Source organism: Leucopleurus acutus (assembly GCF_964270905.1).
Source record: "Leucopleurus acutus genome assembly, chromosome: 16".
Classification (NCBI taxonomy): Eukaryota; Metazoa; Chordata; class Mammalia; order Artiodactyla; family Delphinidae; genus Leucopleurus; species Leucopleurus acutus.
In genome coordinates this window covers 12,925,632-12,948,000 of record NC_139158.1, presented here as the reverse complement: position 1 = coordinate 12,948,000, position 22,369 = coordinate 12,925,632, and the positions used below count along the sequence as shown (strand labels likewise).

At 45.6% G+C, this 22,369-nt stretch overlaps 1 protein-coding gene across 5 annotated transcripts in view; it reads right to left on the bottom strand.

Moving 5' to 3' along the window:
- AUTS2 (activator of transcription and developmental regulator AUTS2) overlaps positions 1-22,369 on the bottom strand; it is a gene marked incomplete at its 3' end in the record, with an annotated part of 1,120,631 nt that overhangs the window by 16,635 nt on the left and 1,081,627 nt on the right. For 2 of the 5 annotated variants that reach the window (XM_082857498.1, XM_082857501.1), the window contains exons 7-11: positions 9,836-10,310; positions 8,287-8,540; positions 6,989-7,209; positions 5,268-5,312; positions 2,116-2,211 (exon numbers count right to left, since the gene is read on the bottom strand). In XM_082857498.1, coding sequence (XP_082713624.1) covers positions 2,116-2,211; positions 5,268-5,312; positions 6,989-7,209; positions 8,287-8,540; positions 9,836-10,310 — 1,091 coding nt within the window. Of the gene's footprint in view, positions 1-2,115; positions 2,212-5,267; positions 5,313-6,967; positions 7,210-8,286; positions 8,541-9,835; positions 10,311-22,369 lie in introns of all 5 variants that reach the window. The other 3 variants (XM_082857497.1, XM_082857499.1, XM_082857500.1) reach the window with 3 other exon arrangements.

Below are 22,369 nucleotides of genomic sequence, written 5' to 3'. Positions count from 1 at the left end.
TTCAAACGTCCCTTTTTTGTTTGGTTCTTTCTGGAATACAAGAGTTAACGGATCCATTTTCCTCCGTGACCACATATGCTCTTCGTGAGGACCCCGCTCCCTGTTTCCCCAGGGGACCCTGACCAGAGCCTGCCCCCTCCAGCAATGGCATCTCCAGGCAGAGAGAGGCGAGACGTACATACAAGCCTGCCCCTGAAATCCATCTTCTACTGAGTTCCTGACAGCCCTGTCATTGTGGGTTTTTTGCTTTATCACCAAACCTTCCAAGAAATGCTTAAGTGAACATCATTATAATCTGCTCTATCAGGTGCTTCCCATCAGAATAACTGAACGTGTTTTACAGACATTAAGCTAACTCTCAATTTTAACTGGCAGACGGTAACAAGGAATTACACTCAGTAATTACTCATTAGCAGTGGTGGGAATGGGACAAGAGAACCTAATTTGGGGACCACACAGACCTACTGTTAAGTGATTCCTAAAGTAATTCTGCGCCATCCTTCCCATTCCCAACACCATTCTTGAATATCATTAATGATAACAACCTTATCTGTAGGCTTTTGTCCTTTGAATTAACAACAACAACGAAAAGCCCACCGGAGGCACAAGGCACTACTTTCTAGTGGGTAGAGGATTTAGAATATTTTTCACTAGGTATTTGATTTAAGAAACCACAACTTCTATGAATCCCTTCACACCAGGAAGTTGACTCGTGTGGAAGAAAGAGCCTGCTGGGTTTAGGCACCAAGCTCGCCTACAAGGAGAAGGGGGCAGGGGGGAGAAGAAAGAATGGAAGAAAGAAAAGCAATCAGCTGCTGTACAGCTAACAATTAAGCTGGAGTTGTTAACAGCCTGATTTGCATACATATGAAGAACTCCGCTAATGAACTGCAATCTGCATATTCAATCAGTACGATGGCCTGGAAAGGCCTGTTTCAACACCGGGAGAGACACTTCCTTGCCCAGATGTAGTTTTCTGTGTGATTGGATAATTGTGAGTGAGGGAAATAGACTAATTTATTAAGTGACCTACCAGTCTGGTTGGGGATGCACCAGAGATTTCCTGCAACCTAGAGGGGACAGACCAGGGTCTGAGAGGGTAGTAAAGAGCTGATGGCAGAAGGAGTTTAAAAACCACCATCATTTTATCCCCAGATAGGAGGTGTTGAGACCGGCCATCCTCAAGGCCTGAGGAGGTCTAACTGGGCACGGGAGCTGCGATTCCATGCAGGTCCCTGTGATTTCTAAGGTGCGGCCATCCCACCCCCAATGCTTAATTTTTTCCTCTTTTCTAATTTTAGGGCAGCATGCCTTTGTTAGTATATCATGTGCTCATCCTGGGAGACTCTGGCCCAAAATTTGTGTTTTAGCTTTGAAATGAGACGGGAATAAAAGAAAACCAAAATCACACAGCGCAATTTCCTACTTTACAATCTGAGAATGGTTGCTAACATGAGAAATACATTTCGCTTTTTTGGCATGAGAATCAAGTATCGGCCGTGGCAGATGTAAAGTCACAAAAAGGTAGAGTGTTCTGAGAGTTAACGCCTTTATTTTGGCCCTCGGAGATAACTCTAGCCCAAGTGGAGGAGCGTATCTCTGGCTAGGTAGAAAAGAATTCAGTTATCATAAAGGGTGAAAGGCTACTTCATCTCACACGAGGATGGTAGTCTTGACCTTGGGAAGTGTGACCCTGACAGCGGGGTGGGAGGCTTATCCGACATTTCATACAATTCCTGACCAGAAGCTTATGTCCACAATCTTGGTAGGGTGGGCGTTGGGGGGGAAAAAAAAAAAAAAATATATATATATATATATATATATATGTGTGTGTGTATATATATATGTGTTTTTTCCCCTGTATATTTTACAGAGCACAAGAAATCCTAGTTCAACTGAGACGACATGGGTAGCACAGGTTAAAAATTAAATTCTGGCTGAGTTTTAAACCTAAATGGACTAGGAGAAAATATTCACACTCTAATACTGATGGTCAATTTGGATGGAAAAATGAGTCAGTCCCTGGCAGGTAAGAGGATGGGAAGCTACCTGCCTAGCCCCAGCCCCAGGCTCCACTTACAAGTACGCAGGTGTGTTTTCCATGTAGTTTCTTACCTTCGGCTGAAATGCTCCTTGCAGTGAACCAAAAGGGCCAGTGGGCGGAATCATAGGGGGGATGCCCGATACAGCAGGAGGGTAAGAATGGAAGAGCTGTGGCCAAAGATGGAGAAGGGGGGAAGACAAGATTTTAGTAGGAGGCAAATGATATGTTCCAATTCCCTTCCCACAGAAAGACATCAACATTAGCAAGCCAAGTAATCTCAGTTTGATGCTATTAGTCAAGAAGCCACAATGAAATGATCACACCAGATGTGCCATGAATACTTAACTTGAAAAGTTAAAAGTAGTTCAGAATCAATCAGCCAACAAATGATGTCCCAGATGAGGACATCATTAGAAAGGGAGCTTTTCTAATTATTAATTGTTAAATCGGATAGAAGTCCTAAAGGGTTGGAGATTTCAATGCATATCAAAAACAGGAGGGGGTGCTGAGCCAAACAAGATGCCCAGAAAATTACAAGTTAATTAGAAAAAGAAAAAGAAAAAAAAAAAGGAAGAAAAAAGAAGCAAGTCTTTATGGATTTCAGGATTTTTAAACCATTAAAACTCAATTAGTACTTTTAGACTTTTAATAGTTTTGAGGAAATGAGAAAATATTCACAATCCTTGCTTCATTAGGTGGTTCTGGTAAGTGGCAGTTCCAGAGGACAACTTAATTGTCTAAAATGATGACAAGTATTTGTGGAAGGGGAAAATAAAATGACTCAGAGTATACTTTCCACAGAGCCACCCATTTTTCTATAAGATGGATAAGCTCACTGAAGGCTATTCAAGCCAGTCCCTTGACATGTCAGTCTGACCACTTAGTGGGGAGGGAGAAGAATGATTCTGAATTAACAATACGAATTTTCTTGAATTGATAGTTTACAGAGGACACAATGGAGGAGAGAAATATACAGCAGTACTGAAGACAATGCAGACACATCTTTTCCTCCTCTTAAAAATTTACAGTTTCTGAGATTTTATCACTCTGGTTCCATTTACTTTGAAAAAACCACCATACAGATGTTTTAGTAATGTCCCACCCTTATGGTTGCACAATATGTCAAAAATACAATAATCATTCAAGCTTTTCCTAATAATGCATTTATGTGAGCTATTTCTAGGTAACGGCTGAAATCCACATTTCACAATCCTGTTTTCAGAGCACATACTTTTTCCGTTGGTCTTTATTTCATTTTGCTCCCATTCAATGATGCAGCAAAGTTTTTCAGACTAACTGATATTGAACTAAATCCACTTAAACAGTGACTGCAAACCAAGCGCCCTCATTTAAACTAATTTTAGGTCTAAAATTGTGTTTTAGATACTTGAGTGCATTGTATCTTAATTCCCCTTATAACATCCCAATCCCCAAAGCAGGGGAGACTAAGTACTTTATATATTATCCACTATAACTAATAATATGAAATAAATCTCCCCCAGTACACTGTATGAAGCAGAGTAATTAAATACATCACACTAAAATGCACTCAAATTCCTATTACTCTGCCTCCAGGTGGGTATTTTTTCCTTTAATGTTTTCAATTAAAAAATTGGGTGTTCTCACCATTTTCATTTTGCTCTAGTCCATTACTGAGCCTCTTCGAATATAGCTGACTACTCCATCTCCTGACTAAAAATCTGAATTACCTAAGTAATAAAACATGAACCTTCCAAAAATTCAGGCTTGCAGACTTATCCTTCATCTTAAATCTAGGATTCTCTGTGGAATATGTATATGAAAAGACACTGCATGAGGTCCTAGGAAGTAAACTGAGCTGCCAGCAGAGCAGCTAAACTTTCTCTGAGAATGATTTTGTTAGCTGGTCCTTAACTGAACTTGGCAAGTATAGACAAAGGGCAGAAATCTGGTGATTATTAAGGGTGGTACCATTCATGAAACCCATGCAAAGAGAAAACCCACAGCTCTACTGCATTGTGCATGTCCATCTGAAAAATGCTTTCGTGTCACAGTCCTGAGCAGAACAGTGCTGAAGAACTTGGGGGGCCCAGGTGCTCAGATACACCTTCCTCATCCCTTCCTGAAGAGGCTCTCCTCAGGCCATTTCTGAATGTCTCTCTGTAAGTAATTCTCAATTGATTTCTAATATTGTCTAGTCCTGACTTCTCAGCTCACTTCTCAGCTTAGGACTAACACAGGGTCTAATTATCTAGTTCAAAGCATGAATGAGTTCACAGGCTTGGCTGATCTATTAAGTAGCATTTCTATTTGAACAGTAAGGTAACACTATCCAAAACTCAAAGCAAGAAGAGTTTAATACGGTGAATCGACATGGCTACAAGCAGTTATTAAACTTCCTTCTTTCTGGTTTCATTTAAAAAATATAAATAAACCATTGAGCAAAGAAAACTTGCAAAATTTCAGGTAAAAATGATGCAGTATACACTCCATAATCAAAATATCATGGTAAGATAGTCAAGGTTTTTGTTATAAAAGAAGCCCACGTCTTGTAATTAACTGAACATATAACTTAGGTTGTTGCCAATTGAAGTTCCAGAACATACTCTTCAAATTGCATGAAACAATTAAAAAAGAAAGTTTTGTTTTTTTTTAAATAAGGAAGAGTTTAAAGAGAAAAAAAATCATGCATTTCAGTTTTGAGATCTTCTTTTGTTTAAATAATATTTTTAGTCGCAGTTTTAACAAGCTCAGGAGAACGATACCAGCTGTGTGTAAGAGGGATCAACAGTCGGTCTAGAAGAAATGAAAATTTGCTGTTTGAAGTCATGAGTCAAAAAGATATGGTACTTTCCTTGGAGGAAATAATCGAAGATGAATTCCAGGAATTCTGTGTTAAGGACATTTCGACCGAAGACTGCAATCTGTGATTTCAGACTCTCCTGAAACTCTAAGGGTTTAACTGCGGGCGCCCCACTTTGCAGGACAGAGGCCTGGCTGCCAGTGAAGTGCACCTTCGCTTTAAAGTGTCAGGAGTGCTTATGACCTTTTGATTCAGAAGATGATACTGCATCTTTACCAAAAGCAAACGTCACAAAAAGCAAGCATCCAAAGTGACGAGGAGCAATGGGAATTCTCGCAAAGATGATTAAGGAAGGCTGCTAGTCATTTACTGATCTGTGGTGAGAGCACAAAAAATGGAAAAGCAGTTACATTAAATGGGTAGCATGGTAACAAGACTCACACTGTGCCGGTAGAATGGGTCAACTTTTGTTGGGTATTTGTCAAACTGTAAAGGGATCAAAGCAAAAGCTAGTTACTTAAAGAATCTACATTTCTGTTCCCTGCTTCAGTGGAGGCAGCCCGAAGCAAGCTTCTCTGCCGTTAGGCTGTCATCAGCCTCTGTAACCTCAGTGTGTATGAAACCGTTCTGAGCTCGAGTCACTCTGACGAGAAATCAACAGGAACGCAAAATCAAAGTGAAAACCCGTTCAGTGCATTTAGGTTGTGGCCACACAAGAGCGGCTTGCTTTCTAGGCTGTATTTGGAGACTGGCGCGCACCAAACACCTGAACTGGAGAGAAGAGGCAATTGTTCAGATAAATCAGAGAGAAGTGAGCGTTGCATCTGATTTATCCAGAGAATTCCCTCCGTTTTCATCTTCACTTTGGCAGAACTGTACATTCAGCTGTTTTCTGAAATGTATTACCCCCAAATACAAGGCAATTTGGGCTAGGTCTTAGAACCTTTCTTTTGAGCAGAAAAAATACCATTATTTCTTCTAAGTAATGTCATCATCCTGGGCTGTAACTCCCCTCAGTTAGATTTAACTCATTTTGTGAAACAGCTCACTCAGACTGATATAAGCTCCTTCCCTAAATAACTGTTGAGAAGTACGGTTCATCCAGAAAACAGATACAGGATTTATCATCACAGGAAAAAACTTTTGGTCCCAAGGCCTTACCTCTAATATTCTCCTAAATAAAGTTTATAAAATAAGCTTCGAAATATATATTTAAAAAAATTAAGTTGAACAAAATGGGGGAGAGGGAGGGAGGAGAGGATGCAAAGTTTGGTGAATCACGGAATTCAAATCTATCCTCACAATGCCTATATTAATTGCCTTAAAATCAAGTATTTCCTGAAATATTAAAAATTAAATAAGTAAAACACTCTAATAGTCACTGTTATGCACGGGCATCTATCTCAGAATAGTTAGTATCCTACTATTCCTTACAGCTCCTAAGTTAAAAAACAACCCTAACTGGTCTTCCCGGCATGCGCTAGTCCCCAGGCAAGGCCCAGATCGTGTCACTGCCAGTGGTCCCTCTTACCACAAGGCTGAGTTCGGACCCTGCAGGGATCATCGCTCCCTGACCACTTGCTGGCAGAGCACAATAGCAGACTGGGGGCGCTGTCTTATGAAGTACGGGAAATACAACACCTCCATCAAAGCCGGTTTAAAAAACCTTCCGAAAGAGCGGGTATTGGGGGACGGGTACCCAGGGCCATCCAAGTCTCCTGATGGCTCTCTCCCTCCTCGGCCCTTCCGGACTTCCCGGGATTCCGTGAGCATTTATTTGCTAGCGCCGAACACTGACAGATACATTTTTATATCTGGTGGCAACTCCCCAAGATGCTCAAGAAAACAAAAGCGCCCTTGAGAAGTTAACTACCGACACTGGATGCGACCGTTTTGAGGGCATCTAGAATAAATTCCACCCACAGTGCTAGAAATCACCGTCTAGCAAAGAGTTCCTACTTTAGGCCCTGGGTCAGTGCTGCCTGGAGCAGGGCACATCCCCTTCTCTCCAGCAGAGCTGAGCAAGGTCAAGGGAGTCCCCCAAACAGCTGTTGCTCCCCAGCCAATCTCCTGTGCCCAGACGGCCTGGTCCAACCCCACCGTGCTGCATAAAAAGAGAGTCGTGCTCTACTTATCCTCACATTTCTGCCTGGGGTACGCACCATGGGCGGTGCTGGCGTCGGCATGATGGCGGCGGGCGGCAGGGCGTGGGGGAAGGGCGTGAACGTGTGCTGGTGCGTGTGCTGGTGCGTGTGCTGGTGCTGGTGCTGGTGCTGGTGGAACTCGGTCCGCAGGTAGGGTGGGGGGCCCAGGGAGGCCCCGCGGTCAGCGCTCTGGGAGGCCAAGAAACGTGTGTTCAGTTCCTGTCGCAAGATGTCTTGCTCTGGAAGAGAAGAACACGGAGAGGGTGACACCTTTCCTTGGGACGGTAATTTCTTTCAGAACAGGACATCCAAGTAGCTCACTACGGAGGGCTATGGGCCTGGGGTGCGGCCGGGCCCTTAGTGGAAAGGGATAGCCGACCAGGCAATGGGTGGTAAGGCCCAGTCACACACTCTGTTCTGTCTCAGCTTTCAGGGACAGGCGGCCCATCAGTGGGGTGCACGGACAGAGTCCAGGCCGAACGGCCAGAGGTCAAGTTGCAGCTGTTTTACTGCCGGCTGAGTGACCCTGGGTGTGGGAAATCAGCCATCTGTGTCGCGGTTTCCTCGTCTATCATACGGGAAACAATAACATTGCCTGTGCTATGGATTCGTTTCAAGGGTTAAAGAAATGAACCTATTGAAGTGCTTAAGAGCAGTGACTGGCTGACTAATAAAAGTGAGCTGTCGACACAGCAACATGCCATGACAGACCCCTCATGCCCTCTTCCAACATAAACCTCTGCTTCACGGCTCTCTGTATCGGTGGTAGAACGTGGCCACGACGAACCCAAAGTTGTGCCACTTGGCCTGATTAAATACAGGTGAGGAGGAAAGGACCCAATATCCAACACTAGGTGTGTCCTTAAAAAGCTGGGACATATGCTCACAAAAAGTACATCTTCTTTCCCACCCACGGTAGAAGGCCTTAGTCAGCTAACAAGGATGTGACTTAAGATCCTGGCCTGAAACAGACACGGGATGTGTAGAGCTTTTCTGTCAAGCTAATGGGAGCCCAGGTGACAGGGCCCAGACAACCTGTGCTTTACTGCTCAGAGGATGACCCTGGTCAGAAAAGTCTCTCTGGCAGTGTCCGATTCCAGGCCACTGTCATGCCAGGTTGGGATGGGTGTTGGTACGTATTTTTGCTGAATCTCAGCCTATAGAGGGCTGGAGGAAGATCACAAAAAGACATACAGTGAAGCAGAAAATCGTGAGTGGATAACACCTAGCCGTCAGGGACAACACAGACAGCAGGCGAGGCCCTCTGGAGGGGACAGTGGGAGCACAAAGAAGCCAGGCCAGCTCGTCCATCCTACCTGAGTAAGTGCCCCCGGCCGGGTGTCCGGGCACCTGCAGACTCCCTGATGTCAGAGGTGGTGGAGGAGGCAAGGCAGTGGGAGGGGCAAACATATTGGGGTGATGTGAGTGTGCGGGGGGCTGGAGGGTGGGCGTGAAGCTGTGCAGGGGGCTGTGGTTGGGCAGTGACAGGGGGAATGGGGAGGCCGAGGGGTGGTGGGAGGCGTGGGGGGGGCCGGGCTGAGTCTTCGCTGGGGTGCTGCTCCTGCTACTGCTGTTGGAATACCAAAAAAAAAAAAAGGAAAGAAATGAAAAACAAAAGAGGTAAGCCATTTATTTTCTTAAAAAAAAACCCTAGGTCCCTGCCCAAAGCCATTCAACACCTTTTCTCTTGCTCCTTCCTCTTCCCAGACCCTCCCCTGTGCGCGCAGAGCCTCTGCTGAGATCGCAGCTCCTCTAAACTGCCCCCACGACTGCGGACACAGCAGAATAGGAACTGCTGCCCCAAGCCGCCGCCACGTCCAGACAGCTGCCCCCGCCCATCCTGCACCAGCCACACTTGCGACAGGGCAACGTCAGTGGAAAGCAATAAGCGCGGTGAGCTGCTCCCTCTTCTGTGAAGAAGCACAGGGAAGGGGGAGCCAGGGGGTCAGGTGCCCCGTCACCCCTGTGGTCTGGAGGCCACAGACGTGGCCTCGGGGGCAGAAGATGGGCCTGGCCCCTGCCAAGGCAGCTTCCTTCCCCTGTTGCAGATAGGAGAGAGCAAGGCTCTTGACCGCCACGGTCACCCGTCACAGTCACAAGGAAAACACTACCAAAGTCACCAAGCGCGGGGGCTTAGAATGACAACCCCCGGGACCAGCCGGGGTGGGCAACACTGAGGCCTGCGCCCTGGGTCCCTGTTCCCCTTTTCTTTGCGGGTTTCCTTGTGCTGCTTTGTAAACTTTCCTTTGTACTCTGGCAAAGACAAGACGGAAGAGTGCCTGGATCTCCAGGGAGGAACACCTCTCTCGCCCTAAACCTGGCGTGTTTCTTCTCTACCTCTGTGACCCACCCGGAGGAAGGAAATCACAGTGGAAATTCCTCAAACCAGATTACTCCTTGGTCCCCATCTTCCCGCCCCTGGAGTTGCAGGGAGATGTGATGGGGGGGCGGGGGTGGTTGTGGTGGCAAAGAGCTTTCCTTTTAAGATTCTCAACATTGCACCATCTCCCTGGCTTTCCGTTCCCTGCCTCTGACCGGGGAACCGGCGGGGCTCCCAGGCACAGAGCCCTCAAACTCAACTCTCCCTTCCTTGAACCTTCTTCCCCTTCCTGCCTTCACTCTCTCAGGAGCCTCCGTACATATTTAGCTCTTGACAACGTCCTCACCACCCATGCTCCACCCAACGCATCCCGTCCTGCTCCCAAGAGACCCTGTCCCACCGGCCCCTCAGGCCCCGTCCCTGTCTTGCGTCCCCGCCTCGCTGAGAACACTGCGATCGAGCTTCCAACAGGACACCGCAGTCCCCGCTCCCACCGCCAGCTGCCCGTCCATCAGAAGATGACCAAAGCCGGGCCGGCGGCTCACCTGAGGCTGTTGAGGCTCAGGCTGCTGCTGTTGTAGGCGGACAGCGGCTGGGGGAGGCTCTGGGCGGAGGGGTGGGCCGGCGCGGGCGGGAGGGCCTGGGGCGGCAGCGGCCCTGGGGACTGCGGCCGGGGCGGCCGGGGCGCCGGCGGCGGCGGAGGCGGCGCGGGCTGCGGCGGGGCCTCCGGGGGCGCGGGCGGAGGCTGGGCGCCGGGGCGCGGGGGGGGCGGCGGCGGGGGCTCGGCGCGCGGCCCCGAGGCGGGGTCCGGAGAAGGCGCTCGGGGCGGGGGCTCCGCCTGGGGCTGGGGCGGCGGGACCTGAGGGCGGGGGTCCTTCAGCACCACGGGCTCAAAGATGGGCTCTTTGCCGCAGTCCTGGCTCTTCTCCTGGCTCCTCTCTAGACCCGAAATCTTGGGGACAATGGGCCCCGCATCGCGGCCGTCGTGTTGGGGTAGAGCGCCGACACCGAGCTCCGGATCTGTGCGGGGCGAGCAGAGAGAAAAGCACAGGCAGGTGCGTGAGTGGAAGCCAATGCCGGGCCCGGCTCATCTGTGCCCACTGGGCCGTCGCCGGTGCTGTCCTGTCTACCGCTGGGAGCAGCCGTGTCCCTGGGGGAGAAAGGCCCACCAGCCAGAGAAGGCTGCCTTCCAGGAAGCGGCTGAAGCCACCAGCCTCTGAAAACGAATGTTTCCCTTAACCTTGACACAAAGCCTTTTGTGCGGCAAAATTCAGAAACAAGAGCCAACAAGTTGATTCTCCTTTTAAAACAAACATACTTCTTGACTACACAGAGGAGAAGTGTTTGCAGTAGCACACGAAGCAAAAGTTATTTAGCCCCACAGATGTCTCTTATCGGCCTGGCCTCCTTCCCCCTTTCCATTCTGACTGATGGAGCCCGCGTGACATTTGGAGAAATGATTTTCTGTTTAGCAAGGGCTAAACTTCCGGTCAAACGTCAGGCCTCCTACTGCTAAGGCTTTCTCCTCTTACGGATGATCCCAGGGTTTGAGATTGAAGGTGCAAACGTGAATTTAGACCAATTTACTGTCAACTACACATGCTTGAGTTCTTAAAGAATTCCCTCTGGACCACTGGAGGAGTCCTTAGCCAAGTGAGGACAAGGGGTGGGATGCTGGACTTGGGACCAAGCCTAGATGTGAAATGTAAGTCAAATTCTACAGTCACTAATGAAATGTAGACAACAGATGCTCCTATATGAATTTAAAAGATATGCCTCCCTCCAAAGGTCAAAAGATCCATGCCACATCTAGTATAGGGGTTACCTGATTACCCCGTAAGTCAAACTCCATACAGTCCTCTAACAGAATAATGAAAGACAAATATGGCATTAAATACAAAGAGGTGGACCGACTCATGAGTAAGTACTTTGTATACGTCGCAGGGAAAAAATTACCTTTCCTGCATTTTTGCGCTTAAAAAAAAAATCCATCCTTTTGTTATTACACAGCTTAGAAACTGGAAGAGAATAGATCACAATATTCTCTGAAATGAGGGTGGTGTTTCAGGGTATTCCTAAATGAACTACTTTGGGCATGAACTTTCTCTTCTAATCTCACTGTTATCAAGTATGAAGAATACATGGTATTCTCACTGGTCCTATTAATTTCTGTCGATGTCCTCTTGCGTCTACACACGTCATTTTTTCTTCCCTGGAATTTGCATCAAAGCAATCCATTATTTTCGTGTTCTTTTGGTAAAACAGATCAAACCTGTAATATGCACAAAAGCAGAAACAAACGGTGGGCTTATAAGCAAACCACGTTTTTAGCTAATATGAACTCGGCTATCCTTAAGTCCCACAGACAGTGTGGAACAATTACACAAACAGGATGCCAAGAAAGCCCCCTCTTCACATGGCTCAGGTACTAAAGGATAGAGCATCTGATGCATCTGGTGAAAAGCAACTCTAGACTTCTGACGTCCTACTCACACGCATTTCCCTCCAGTGCTGTCTTCAGAACCTTGCTGGGAAGACCTTTGCTTATGATAAGCTGACATTTTATGAATTTCCAAAACCTGAGGGCTGAGAGAGAACAAGATTCCTGATGTGGACACAGACCCCCTTCAGCCACAAGAAGAACTCCTACCACACAAAGGAAGACCCTTCACCTGCAGACACCCAGCTCTAGGGATCCTGGCTCTGCTCCTTTTTCATTTTTTTTCTACCATTTTCACAAGATTTTCCACAGCAAGCAATTATACGAGCTCACTGAAAACCACAGGCTTCACACAATGCAGGCTGGTTGGTTAGGTCTGGGGCAGAAAGCACTAACACCCCGGAAATTCTAACAGCACAAAAAAAGAAGGCACAGTACAGGCTTGGGCTCGCTTCCCAAGGCTCCATAAAGGCAGAGTTGGCGCTTATGTTTCCTCTGCTGTCCCACCGTCCCAGGACCAACCCAAACCCAGCTAGAGTCAGAGGAGTGGTGCTGAGACTGTGGCGGTGTTGCCATCCCTGACGATCAACAAGGTACACCGGCAAGACCGAAACCTCTCTAGCGAACCCTACAAATTTGTAGGGAACCACTGGCTTGGGAAACCGAGAATCACAGAATTTTGGAAGAAGACCAGAATCTGGGAGACCATCCCGGCACTTCTCAAACTCTAACGTGCATCTGAAAGCCCCGAAGATCAGGTTCAAATGCAGATTCGGATTCAGCAGCTTTGGGGGTGAGCAGGGCTCCAGAGTCTACCATTCTGAGAATTTCCCAGGTAATGCTGATGCTTAGACCGTTCTGTGAGTAGCTAGCAAGCATGTTATCCAACCCTCTTCGACTAGATGGGGAATAAGCCCAGAGAAGTTAAGGAACTTGCTTGCTGTTGAATAAACCAGACAGCAGAGTTCCAGTGCTAACTCTGCCACCACTAAGTGACTTTTCTATGATTTACACAATGCTGCCCCCTAACACAAAACAGGTAATGATAAATCCAGGATTCAGTTAAAATATTTAAGTACAGACAGTGCAAAGGGTTAGGAAAGCTACAAATTGTCGCTGGAACACGGCCTTTCAGCTCAATCTGAAAGCTATCGTCAACCCATCAACACTTGGTGCCCCAACCTATTGACCAAGGCAGCCGACAGGTTGGAAGGCTGGTAAGAACTTTGGGGCTGAAACAGTTTTACGATCCCCCATTTGCACGGATCTCGTGAGGCACAGACTAGGCATCATGCATTTTTGTGGCTAATCGGCAATGCATTTCCTTTTCCTTTCAATTATTCAATAAATGCGTCTTCCCAGTTAAGCTCTTCCGTCCTGACAGTCCACTTGTCTTACTGAGCTTCTCCAACATTGGCAAGAACACATTAAAAAAAAAAAAATGTTTTTTTGTATTGCTGTGTGCTCTGAATTTGCCAAAAGATGAAATGTGCTGAGGCGAAAGAAATAAGAACGTGCAAAGTGACTAGTCTTATTTAGAAGCTTTTTTCATTACATTTTGGGGTTTTAAAATTTCTCTTTTGTGTTTATAAAAATAACATCATGCTTATAAATAAAAGAAATGCAAATCTGAATTACACTATATAGTAAAAAGGCTGAATGCACTACATGTAAATTATATCTCAAGAAACTTGACTCAAACACAATACTTAAAAAAAAAAATCGTAAGGGTAGACTAGGAAAAATGTGCTTGATTTTACTTCAGATTGGATACAAGTTCCCTGGGGAAAGTGGACTCTCTTTTACTTTACTAGTTGAATATAAACCCTATAACCTCTGTGGAGGGCAATGTGGCAACATTTAGCCAAAAAACTAATGGAGTTCCCTTGACCTGATGAGTAAGAATTTGGTCTACAAACACAGTGGAACAACATCACGATTTGAATCGCCCGTTTGGAAACAACTCAAATGTAATCATTAGGGTTCTGGTTACAAATGGATTTGGTACATCCGTGCAGTGGAAAAGACTGAGGAGCTCTATATGTACAATGTAGAGCGTATGCTAGCTTTTATAAAAAATGGAAGAAGGGGGCTTCCCTGGTGGCGCAGTGGTTGAGAGTCCCCCTGCTGATGCAGGGGACATGGGTTCGTGCCCCGGTCCGGGAAGATCCCACATGCCGCGGAGCAGCTGGGCCGGTGAGCCATGGCCGCTGGGCCTGTGCGTCCGGAGCCTGTGCTCCGCAACGGGGGAGGCCACAACAGTGAGAGGCCCGCGTACCGCAAAAAAAAAAAAAAAAAAAAAAAAAAAAAAAAAAAAAGGAAGAAAATGTATTAATTTTTACTTTATATATAAAGCAGCTCTGGAAGAATACCCAAGAAACCAACAGCAGTGAGTTACCTGTTTGGGGGCTTGAGGAGGAGTGAGAACTGGAGAGACAGAGAACTGGGGGAGGGGGAGGTATTTTACTGTCTACATACATGCATACTTAAACTTTTGAATCCTGTGATCATGTTACCTATGAAAAATTTTAAAACTGGTCTTATGTTTAAAAACAGTCTGAACAAGGGGAAAAAAAAGCAAAGCAAACAAAACTGGGAATCTGAATAGTGGTATGACTAATAGGCACGGAGAGTATATTTTATATGAAATAAGAAAACAGAAGGCACACGTTTATACTAATAACGTTTAAAATAAAACGGATTTTATGAAAAATATAAATGACTAAAACTGACTTAAAGAAACAAACAAAGCCGATCATAAAAGTAAACTGAAAAATGACTCCCTATCAACACCCCCTCAACCAAAACAAGGTACCAGGTGCATTTCGTGTTCTAGACAGTGTGGACTAAACCTATAGGAGGCAAACGATTCCTGTCAGTTAAATTGAAGACCAACAGCAAACCTACAACCGAAGGAAGAGGCAAAACTATTATTTACAAAAAATATAATTCTCTCTCTGGAAAACACAGACAACCAGCTGAAAAAATATAAGAACTAATAAGGGAGCTCAGTAAGGTACCCAAATAAAAGCCACAAACATCAGTTGCTTTCCTACACACCAGCGAGAGTGAAGAGAAAATAAAATAAAAAAGGAATACGCTTTACAAGAACCAAGATCATGTAACACCTGGGAACGAACCTAACAAGAAAATTATAGGGCCTATAAACCTTCAGAAACATACCTCCCCAAATGCTTTGAGAATCTATGTTCTAGGGTGTTTCATGATTCAAAACATAAATATAAAGTAAATAAATAAATAAACAAATGGGGCGGGGCGGGGGAGTGGGGAGGAGGGGGGGGGAGAGAAAGAGAGAGAAGTTCAAGGTTAAGCCATGCAAGAGGTAGCTCTTCAAGGAGACCACCCCTTGGGGGAGTTTTCAAAGTCTGTTGGAGTGTGTCTGGCTGTCACAATGACTGGAGGGTATTTAGTGGCTCTCAGGGAGATTAGATGGACCATGATATGAAGGTAAACCACACACAGTATCTTGGTTCACTTTCTAAAGTCCCACTTAACATTTGTGCAGCTGAAAAACCTAGAACCTGTTTTTGCAAAGAAAGACAAAATAATTTTCCACATGGCTTTAATACACACTGGGTTTTCTAAGAATGCAACTGTTGTATGTTGTTGCGTCTGCTGTGTTATGTCTTGTTGTTGAGTTGTTCATCACTTGGGAAAATCATGACATCAGTGGTAATAAGGCTGATCCTGGTATGTGAATTACCACGACAGCCGTGCTTTTATGTACAGATTCAAGCATCTGACCTTTCGTTGTCTTCTAATGCAAACAGGCATCTACGTACTTAAAACATATTATGTTACTATAAACTACCTTCTATTTGTTTCTCCTTTACATTTCATTAAAGGCTTTATATACATTTAAAAATTATGTGTGCAGATAAGCATATTAACCATATATTTCACTCCAGAAATTAAAAAATAAGAGTGTGCTATAGGGACTTCCCTGGTGGCGCAGTGGTTGGGAATCCACCTGCCAATGCAGGGGACACGGGTTCAATCCCTGGTCTGGGAAGATCCCACATGCTGCAGAGCAACTAAACCGGTGTGCCACAACTACTGAGCCTGTGGGCCACAGCTACTGGAGCCCGTGCTCCGCAACAAGAGAAGTCACTGCAATGAGAAGCCTGCGCACCCCCAACGAAGAGTAGCCCTCACTCATCACAGCTAGAGAAGGATGCGTGCAGCAACGAAGACCCAATGCAGCCAAAAAAAAAAAAAAAAGTGTGCTATAAAATAGTTCTTACATTACACAAAGAGGGCGCTGGGTGTGGTGGGATTGAGATTAGATGCATTATGTCCCTGTGATGGACTGCTCTGTTTCTAGAAGTCCAATAACTTACTGCAAAAATGCAATAACTATCTGAAAGGGTTGTTGTGGAAACTAAAAAGTCATGTTAAGTGCTTTCTACAGTGTATAGCACAAAATAAGTAAGTGATCAGTGTTCCCAAAACTACTGTAGAAAGATTTAATTTCATGGAAAATATTTCATGACAAAATTATTAAGTAAAATAAAGTGCACTATTATCAATATGGTTTCAATACTTAAAATTATCTATATAAATGCATATATATGTACCAAAAAAGAGATTAGAAAGATATGCATCAAAATGTTAACTGTTACCTTTAAGAAACAAGAAAAATAAACTGATATCAAGGGAAAAAAATGTTAACTGTGATCCCATCAGCCAGAAATAACCATTGATTCAATTTTTTAAATTTGTGCTTTTTTAAACTTTCCAAATTTTCTATAGTGAATATGTATTATTATTATAAAAGAAAAGAAAGGGATTATATTTTTAAAGAGTTCCGTCATGGACAATACATCTCCACCATCTAAAGAAGTCAACCAGGAAAGTGACTGTTAAGTCTCTTGAAACTGCCTTACCTACTGGATGGAGTTTTTAGAAAAGCTCTTCACCCAGAGGACAGATAAGTATTTTTCTCTCAGAAATGAGGATAGGATATGGTATGCATTAGCCTTTCATCAACTCCTCAATGTTTCTTACTGGTTCTAACTGGTGTACTTGAACAGAAAGGAAATGGTGAACGTTGATGACAGAGAAGGAACGGGGTGGGGGCGGGGGGGGGGGAGGACAAACTCTCCCAAGGCACGTTTCAGTGCTTCTGGTCTTTACACTCGATTAGAAAGCCCTAAGAGGGTCTACCCACTATAAGGTCATTATTGTAGCAAATATGAACGAGCCTGAAAGGCATCACGAAAACCTTGTGGGGCACTGGTCATTAGGCAATGTATCTATCCATCCATCCATCCATCTGTATCTGAATGTTTGGACAGGTCCTATTTTTACATTATTCTATCTTCTAGCTAGCTTTTCTACTTATTTGTCCCCATGGAAGAGCACAGAAATCTCACCACACAGAAAGAATGAAGATTGTAGCCAAATAAGAAAAAGAACCCAAATTTTAAATCGAAAAATGGGAACATCAATAAATCTTGAAATGTTCAACACCAAACAGCCCAGAAATATAGGGAAGCATCAGATTTCTATGACTCTACATGCAATTATTTCAAGCTACCAGCAATACCCATTCCTTAAACACACTTTCTGTTGTCTATTCTGTGACCTCAGACAAAATCTCCTTTTTAGCAAAGGCTGCATGTTTTGTATATACTTACTAAAATGAAAACCACACTGTTGAATTCATTCACCAATACTTTGAACTCTCCCCGTGTTTTAGGTGCCATCTCTAAAACTCTACACGCCAATGGTGTTTGACCGAAAACAATCTACCTTCTCTAACCTACACTTCTCTTTATTTTCCTCTTCTCCCTCTTTTCTTCAAATCATTAAACAGAGACCAGTTTGTTCCATCAGCAGATTCAATTACGAATGAATTGAACGAATGGAGGGATGACATTCAGTCTTGCAACTCTTCCTCCGCGGTCACTGAAACTGTACAAATAAATTGAGGAAAGCCCACTGTTTGTTCAAGGCAAATTAATTTTCAAACACTGCAAGAGTGGGCAATCAGGGGAATGATGGGTGCTTGGCAGGGCTCAAAGAGATTCCATTTTGGGCTTGTCATTTTGTGTAAACATTAATTACCATCTGGGAGGCTAAGCTCTGGGCTGAAGTCTGCATCGCAAACCTCTGAGGGCCTCCAGGGTTCCTAGTAAAAGCAGAATCCTAAGTAGGAGAGAATAGCCATTGCATCTGCCAAAACACCAGCGGCCCACGGGGAAAGCTGTGTGGAGCCCGACAGATTAGAGGCTGCTGTTCTTAGAGAGGCTAGTTTGGACAGCATTGAGTTCACCAGATTAACCTAGGACAGGGGTTAATCTGACAGGGGTTAAAGAAGAGTCAACAGACTGCAGTTGAGCGTACTTAGATCTGATTCAAGTTTATTCCTAGTAACCCTCACACCAACAAGCGTCCATCCTGAAGAGGATGTCCATGTTCCTGATGCTTTACGACCGAAGACTGCCTGCCGGGGGAGTATCCACCTTGGCTGTTCAGACTACAGCCCACAGGAATGGCTTCCGCCTACAGCACAAGGCACCCTTACAGGTCAACCTGGGCTTGCAAACATTTTATTTCTTTCGTAGCCTCTGGCACATAGGAGCAATGAAGGACCATGTTGATGAAGGACCAAAATCAGGACGAGAGAAAGAGGCTGTGATCTATTGGGGGTGGAGATGGGGGCATTCAAGTCTTAAAAAAAAACCCAGGAATGTCAAGGTCGTATACAATTCGCCTCACGTTTTCATTTCATACAAGGCAAAACGAATCACTTCATATGCCCAGCACTGTGCTAGGTCCTGAGGACACAAACATTAATGAGAAACAGCCCCTGCCTTCCAGGAGCTGCTGCTTGAGGACGCAGAACAGAGAGGAAAAACACATGAACCAGTAGTCTGGAAACCTGTGGCCTTCAACTTCAGTGTTTGTTATTTGCAAGGTTCACAGAGCAGCTCAGAGTTATCCACGGTAAAGCACTTTATCTGTAACACTTCCTGCTGCACTGGCTCCAAGGATCAGTCTTAGGCTCACATCAAGTGAACCGTGTTCTGGGCTGTGTAGAGACCTAACCAGGTATGAAGGCTGAAATCTCCAATCACTTCCCAGAACACTGCAAAAACTCCAAACGCCAGTTTCAGAGAAAGCCCAGGCTTTCGTGTTTTGGCCTCAAAGGCACACTCCCATTATCTTTGCTTGCATCCTCCCGCCAGCCTCAATGTTCACCAGCAGGCGTCTCCGGCCAAGATCACCTCCCGCTTGGTTCCCCTCGCCAGCGCCTCTCTGCCTCTGCCCCCACCCCCTGCCGTGGGTCTCAGCTTCCCCGCCTGTGCTCGTCAGCCTCGTCTGTTGACCAGGTGCCCATGTGACGCTGTGGACCCTGCGTGTGCTCACCCCAAGCACGACGACTCTTAAAACCAGGGTGCACTCAACACCTGACCTGATGCTTCTGTGTCTGTACGTCAGTACAGGGGTCCCAACAAGGAAAGGTTCTAAAAGGATTTTCAACCAAACATGTTCGCTCCTGAGCGAGGCCGATGCTGCAGTAAGAGCCGCAGGACACATTCCTTACACTCGGAGACAACAAGAAGACAGACCCTTTGCTTATTTTGGAAATTTTCCAAGAGGTGGGATCAAGGCGCTGACAATGAATTATACCTTTAGATGTCTGGTTAAAAAAAAAAAGTCTTCCTAGTATCTAATCATCCTGCCTTTCACATTAAGAACAATCAAGTGAGGATATGGGGGAGAAAAAAAGAATGTCATCTTTCTAAAGGCAGCCCTCCTTCTTGTATTTTCGTTACTAAGTACAAACGAGGACTCAAAAGCTGTCAAACTCATAGAGGCTCACAGATCTATTTATAGATCTGCCGCCTTCCTCGCTGTACTGCTGTCCACTGCTAACTTCGAGTATCATCAGCTCAGGGCTCACGTCTGCAGCCAGAAGGGGCAATAATTGTGAGGGTCCCCTGCCCTTGGTCACCTTCTGAAGCAAACAATTCTTTGGTGTAATGTGTCCTTGCCATTTTGTCTCTTAATGGAATAAGCAAGTTTTCTGGGATCTGTGCATGTCCGTTGTATCAATACTTACATGATATTTTGGGGGGCTATGGAATGAGGCATCTAGCTAATAACGTTCGCCCTTGGAAAGCTTAGTGCACCCATTAAAGTTGGCAAGTGACTGGCTCTAGGTTAAACCCTATTTTCAACACTTTGTACTTTACCAGAGATTGTTTTCTCAAAGACAAAGGTAAAAGCCGCCAGCACCAAAGATCTACTGAAACACGATCGGTTACGCTACCCTCCTGCTTTGTACGCTCTGATTGTGTGTCATCTGATTTCAGGCACAGATTAGACAATCGCTGAGATCGTTTAGTAAAGAGGCTGGGTGGGGTCCACGATGTTGGCAGGTAGGAATTTCCATCTAGTCTATCCCAGGCTTTTCCTTGGCTCCCTGGCCCTCTACACAAATCCTCACCACCCCCAGGTTTCTTCCTAACCCTCTGCATGCAGGGCTGTGGTGTGCGGTGTGCCAGCCGAGGTAAGGGTGCCCTAGGTTCCAGTCACCACTGCTGCAGAGCCTGCGAGAACACGCACACTTCATCCCTCTAAAATAAGGGAGTCACCTGTATTACAAGACAGCCCTGTATGGATTTCCTCAAAGTTACCCTCCTGTCAGCGTCAGGGCGTCAAAAGGAACGTCTCAAGTTACTCTAGTAGGAAGGAGTGAGGCAACTCTTTTGTCATTTCTCACATTGGCAGCTCAGTCTTTCTGTTGTGGAGGGAAGGGAAGAAGGAATCACAGACAGCAAAGCACGTGGACCGCTCCGCCCTGCCTCTCTCTGTGCCGAGAGAGCTGCGGAGGGTTCGGGGTGGGGGCGGGGGGGGGGTTAGTACCCAGGAGGGACGTCAGCGACCTCAGTCATTTTTCTACCAGTTCACACAGCTGTCACTTGGTGACAAGTAGAGCATCACCAAAAATCCTAAAAACAGTGTTTCCCCAGAGAGTGGTTGGAAAACTCCAAGAACCACTCTTGTCCTGATCTCAGAGGTCGCCCTTGAGAAGTGGGCTTTGCCTCGGACAATGTCTCGCATATTTTGGCAATGAATGCACTGCCAGCATCCAGACACGCCTGTCTGTACTCCTGAGGACGGAGCACAAAACTCCTTCCGAGTCTGTTCTCCGCTATGACCCATGGGGCCTGGGTGCCGCGCAGCCTGCAATCTGTCTGACTAGCTTATGTGTGAGCACCACAGAGGCTGCTACCATGAATCCGTGACGGCTTCGATTTTTCTGATATCATGGAGCCTTTGATTCTTTAGTTAAAGGAGGAGGAGCAGAGAAAAGAGGACTTTGACAGCTTCTCTAAGTCAATTCTGGCCTTTCTGATCCCAAACTGTCCTCCGTTTTATACTATGATTCTGATGTGTCCCACAACCTCGCTATTCCAAGTGTGGTCCACAGACCAGCAGTGCTCGCATCACCCAGGGTCTTGTTAGGAAGTTAACTTCACAGCCCCCATCCGTGTGCACGTTCAAGTCTGCAAAGCACTGCTCTGTAGCACTGCTGGGAGCGTTAAAGAGCCTCGGGAAGCCCCCTAGCTGAGGGGTGCCATTCATGAGGCTGCCAATTCTTCCGTGTCTCCATCTCCCAAGACCCACGCTTGGAAGTGACTGTCTCCACTCTTCCTCGGGTGGGACGGTGGGTGGTGGCTGTATCATCCACCAATCAGGAGGCACCTCCAATATGGAACATAGTCACGAAGACCAGCAGCAGTGAGCTCTCATTTGTGGTGATGCTTCCCATCCTGGCTCCATGCACGTCCCCTGGATCCCTCACTGTGTAGAACAGGGAATTAGAGAGTCTTGGCCCAAAGCACGCCCATGAGCTGCCTTGAAGGACCTGATGGTTGTCACAAAGAAGAGGAAGTAGGTCTACTGCGAATGGTACAGCAGAACCAGGACCAAAGGACATAAACATAACTGTAGAAGAAGGTTTCAACCCGAAACAGCCTGGGCTGCCGTACAGGGAAACAAGCTAATGTTCTAGTTTGCTCTTCACCGGAAGTATCCAAGAGGACACTGAATGACCATGACAAGAGTTTTGAGGAGTTAGTCATGGAATGGGAAGGGGCCTGGACTAGATGACTTCTGAGATCCCATGAGCTCCCAAATAAGGTATTGGTAGCACACTCCTTGGGAGAACATCATTTCTTTAATTTCCTTGACCTTCCCAGAACCCGATCTTCTAAAACATTTCACCTGTAGATTAATAAACACTATCTCCTTGATTTGCACAAATTGTAATCAATGCCACATCTGAAAGAGTTATAAACTAAGAATCCCTACCCCAGATGACTATAGATATAACTTTCCTTAGGAACAAAAGAAGTAAATCTGCTTATTCCCAGCTGTGATTTTGTGAAGTTGAAAGAGATTTTGAAAAACGGAGTGAGGGGGAGTGTTGTGCTGTTCCCTATATTTGAAATATTTTATCTTTTTCAAAGGATAAGTTAACCAATCCTTAAATTGACTTTCTATAAATGATCCAAGTAATAAATACTTGGTAGGAAAAAAAAAATCTCTTGCCATATTTTCATTTGCCATTATTTCACCATTTGTCATTACTTCACTATCC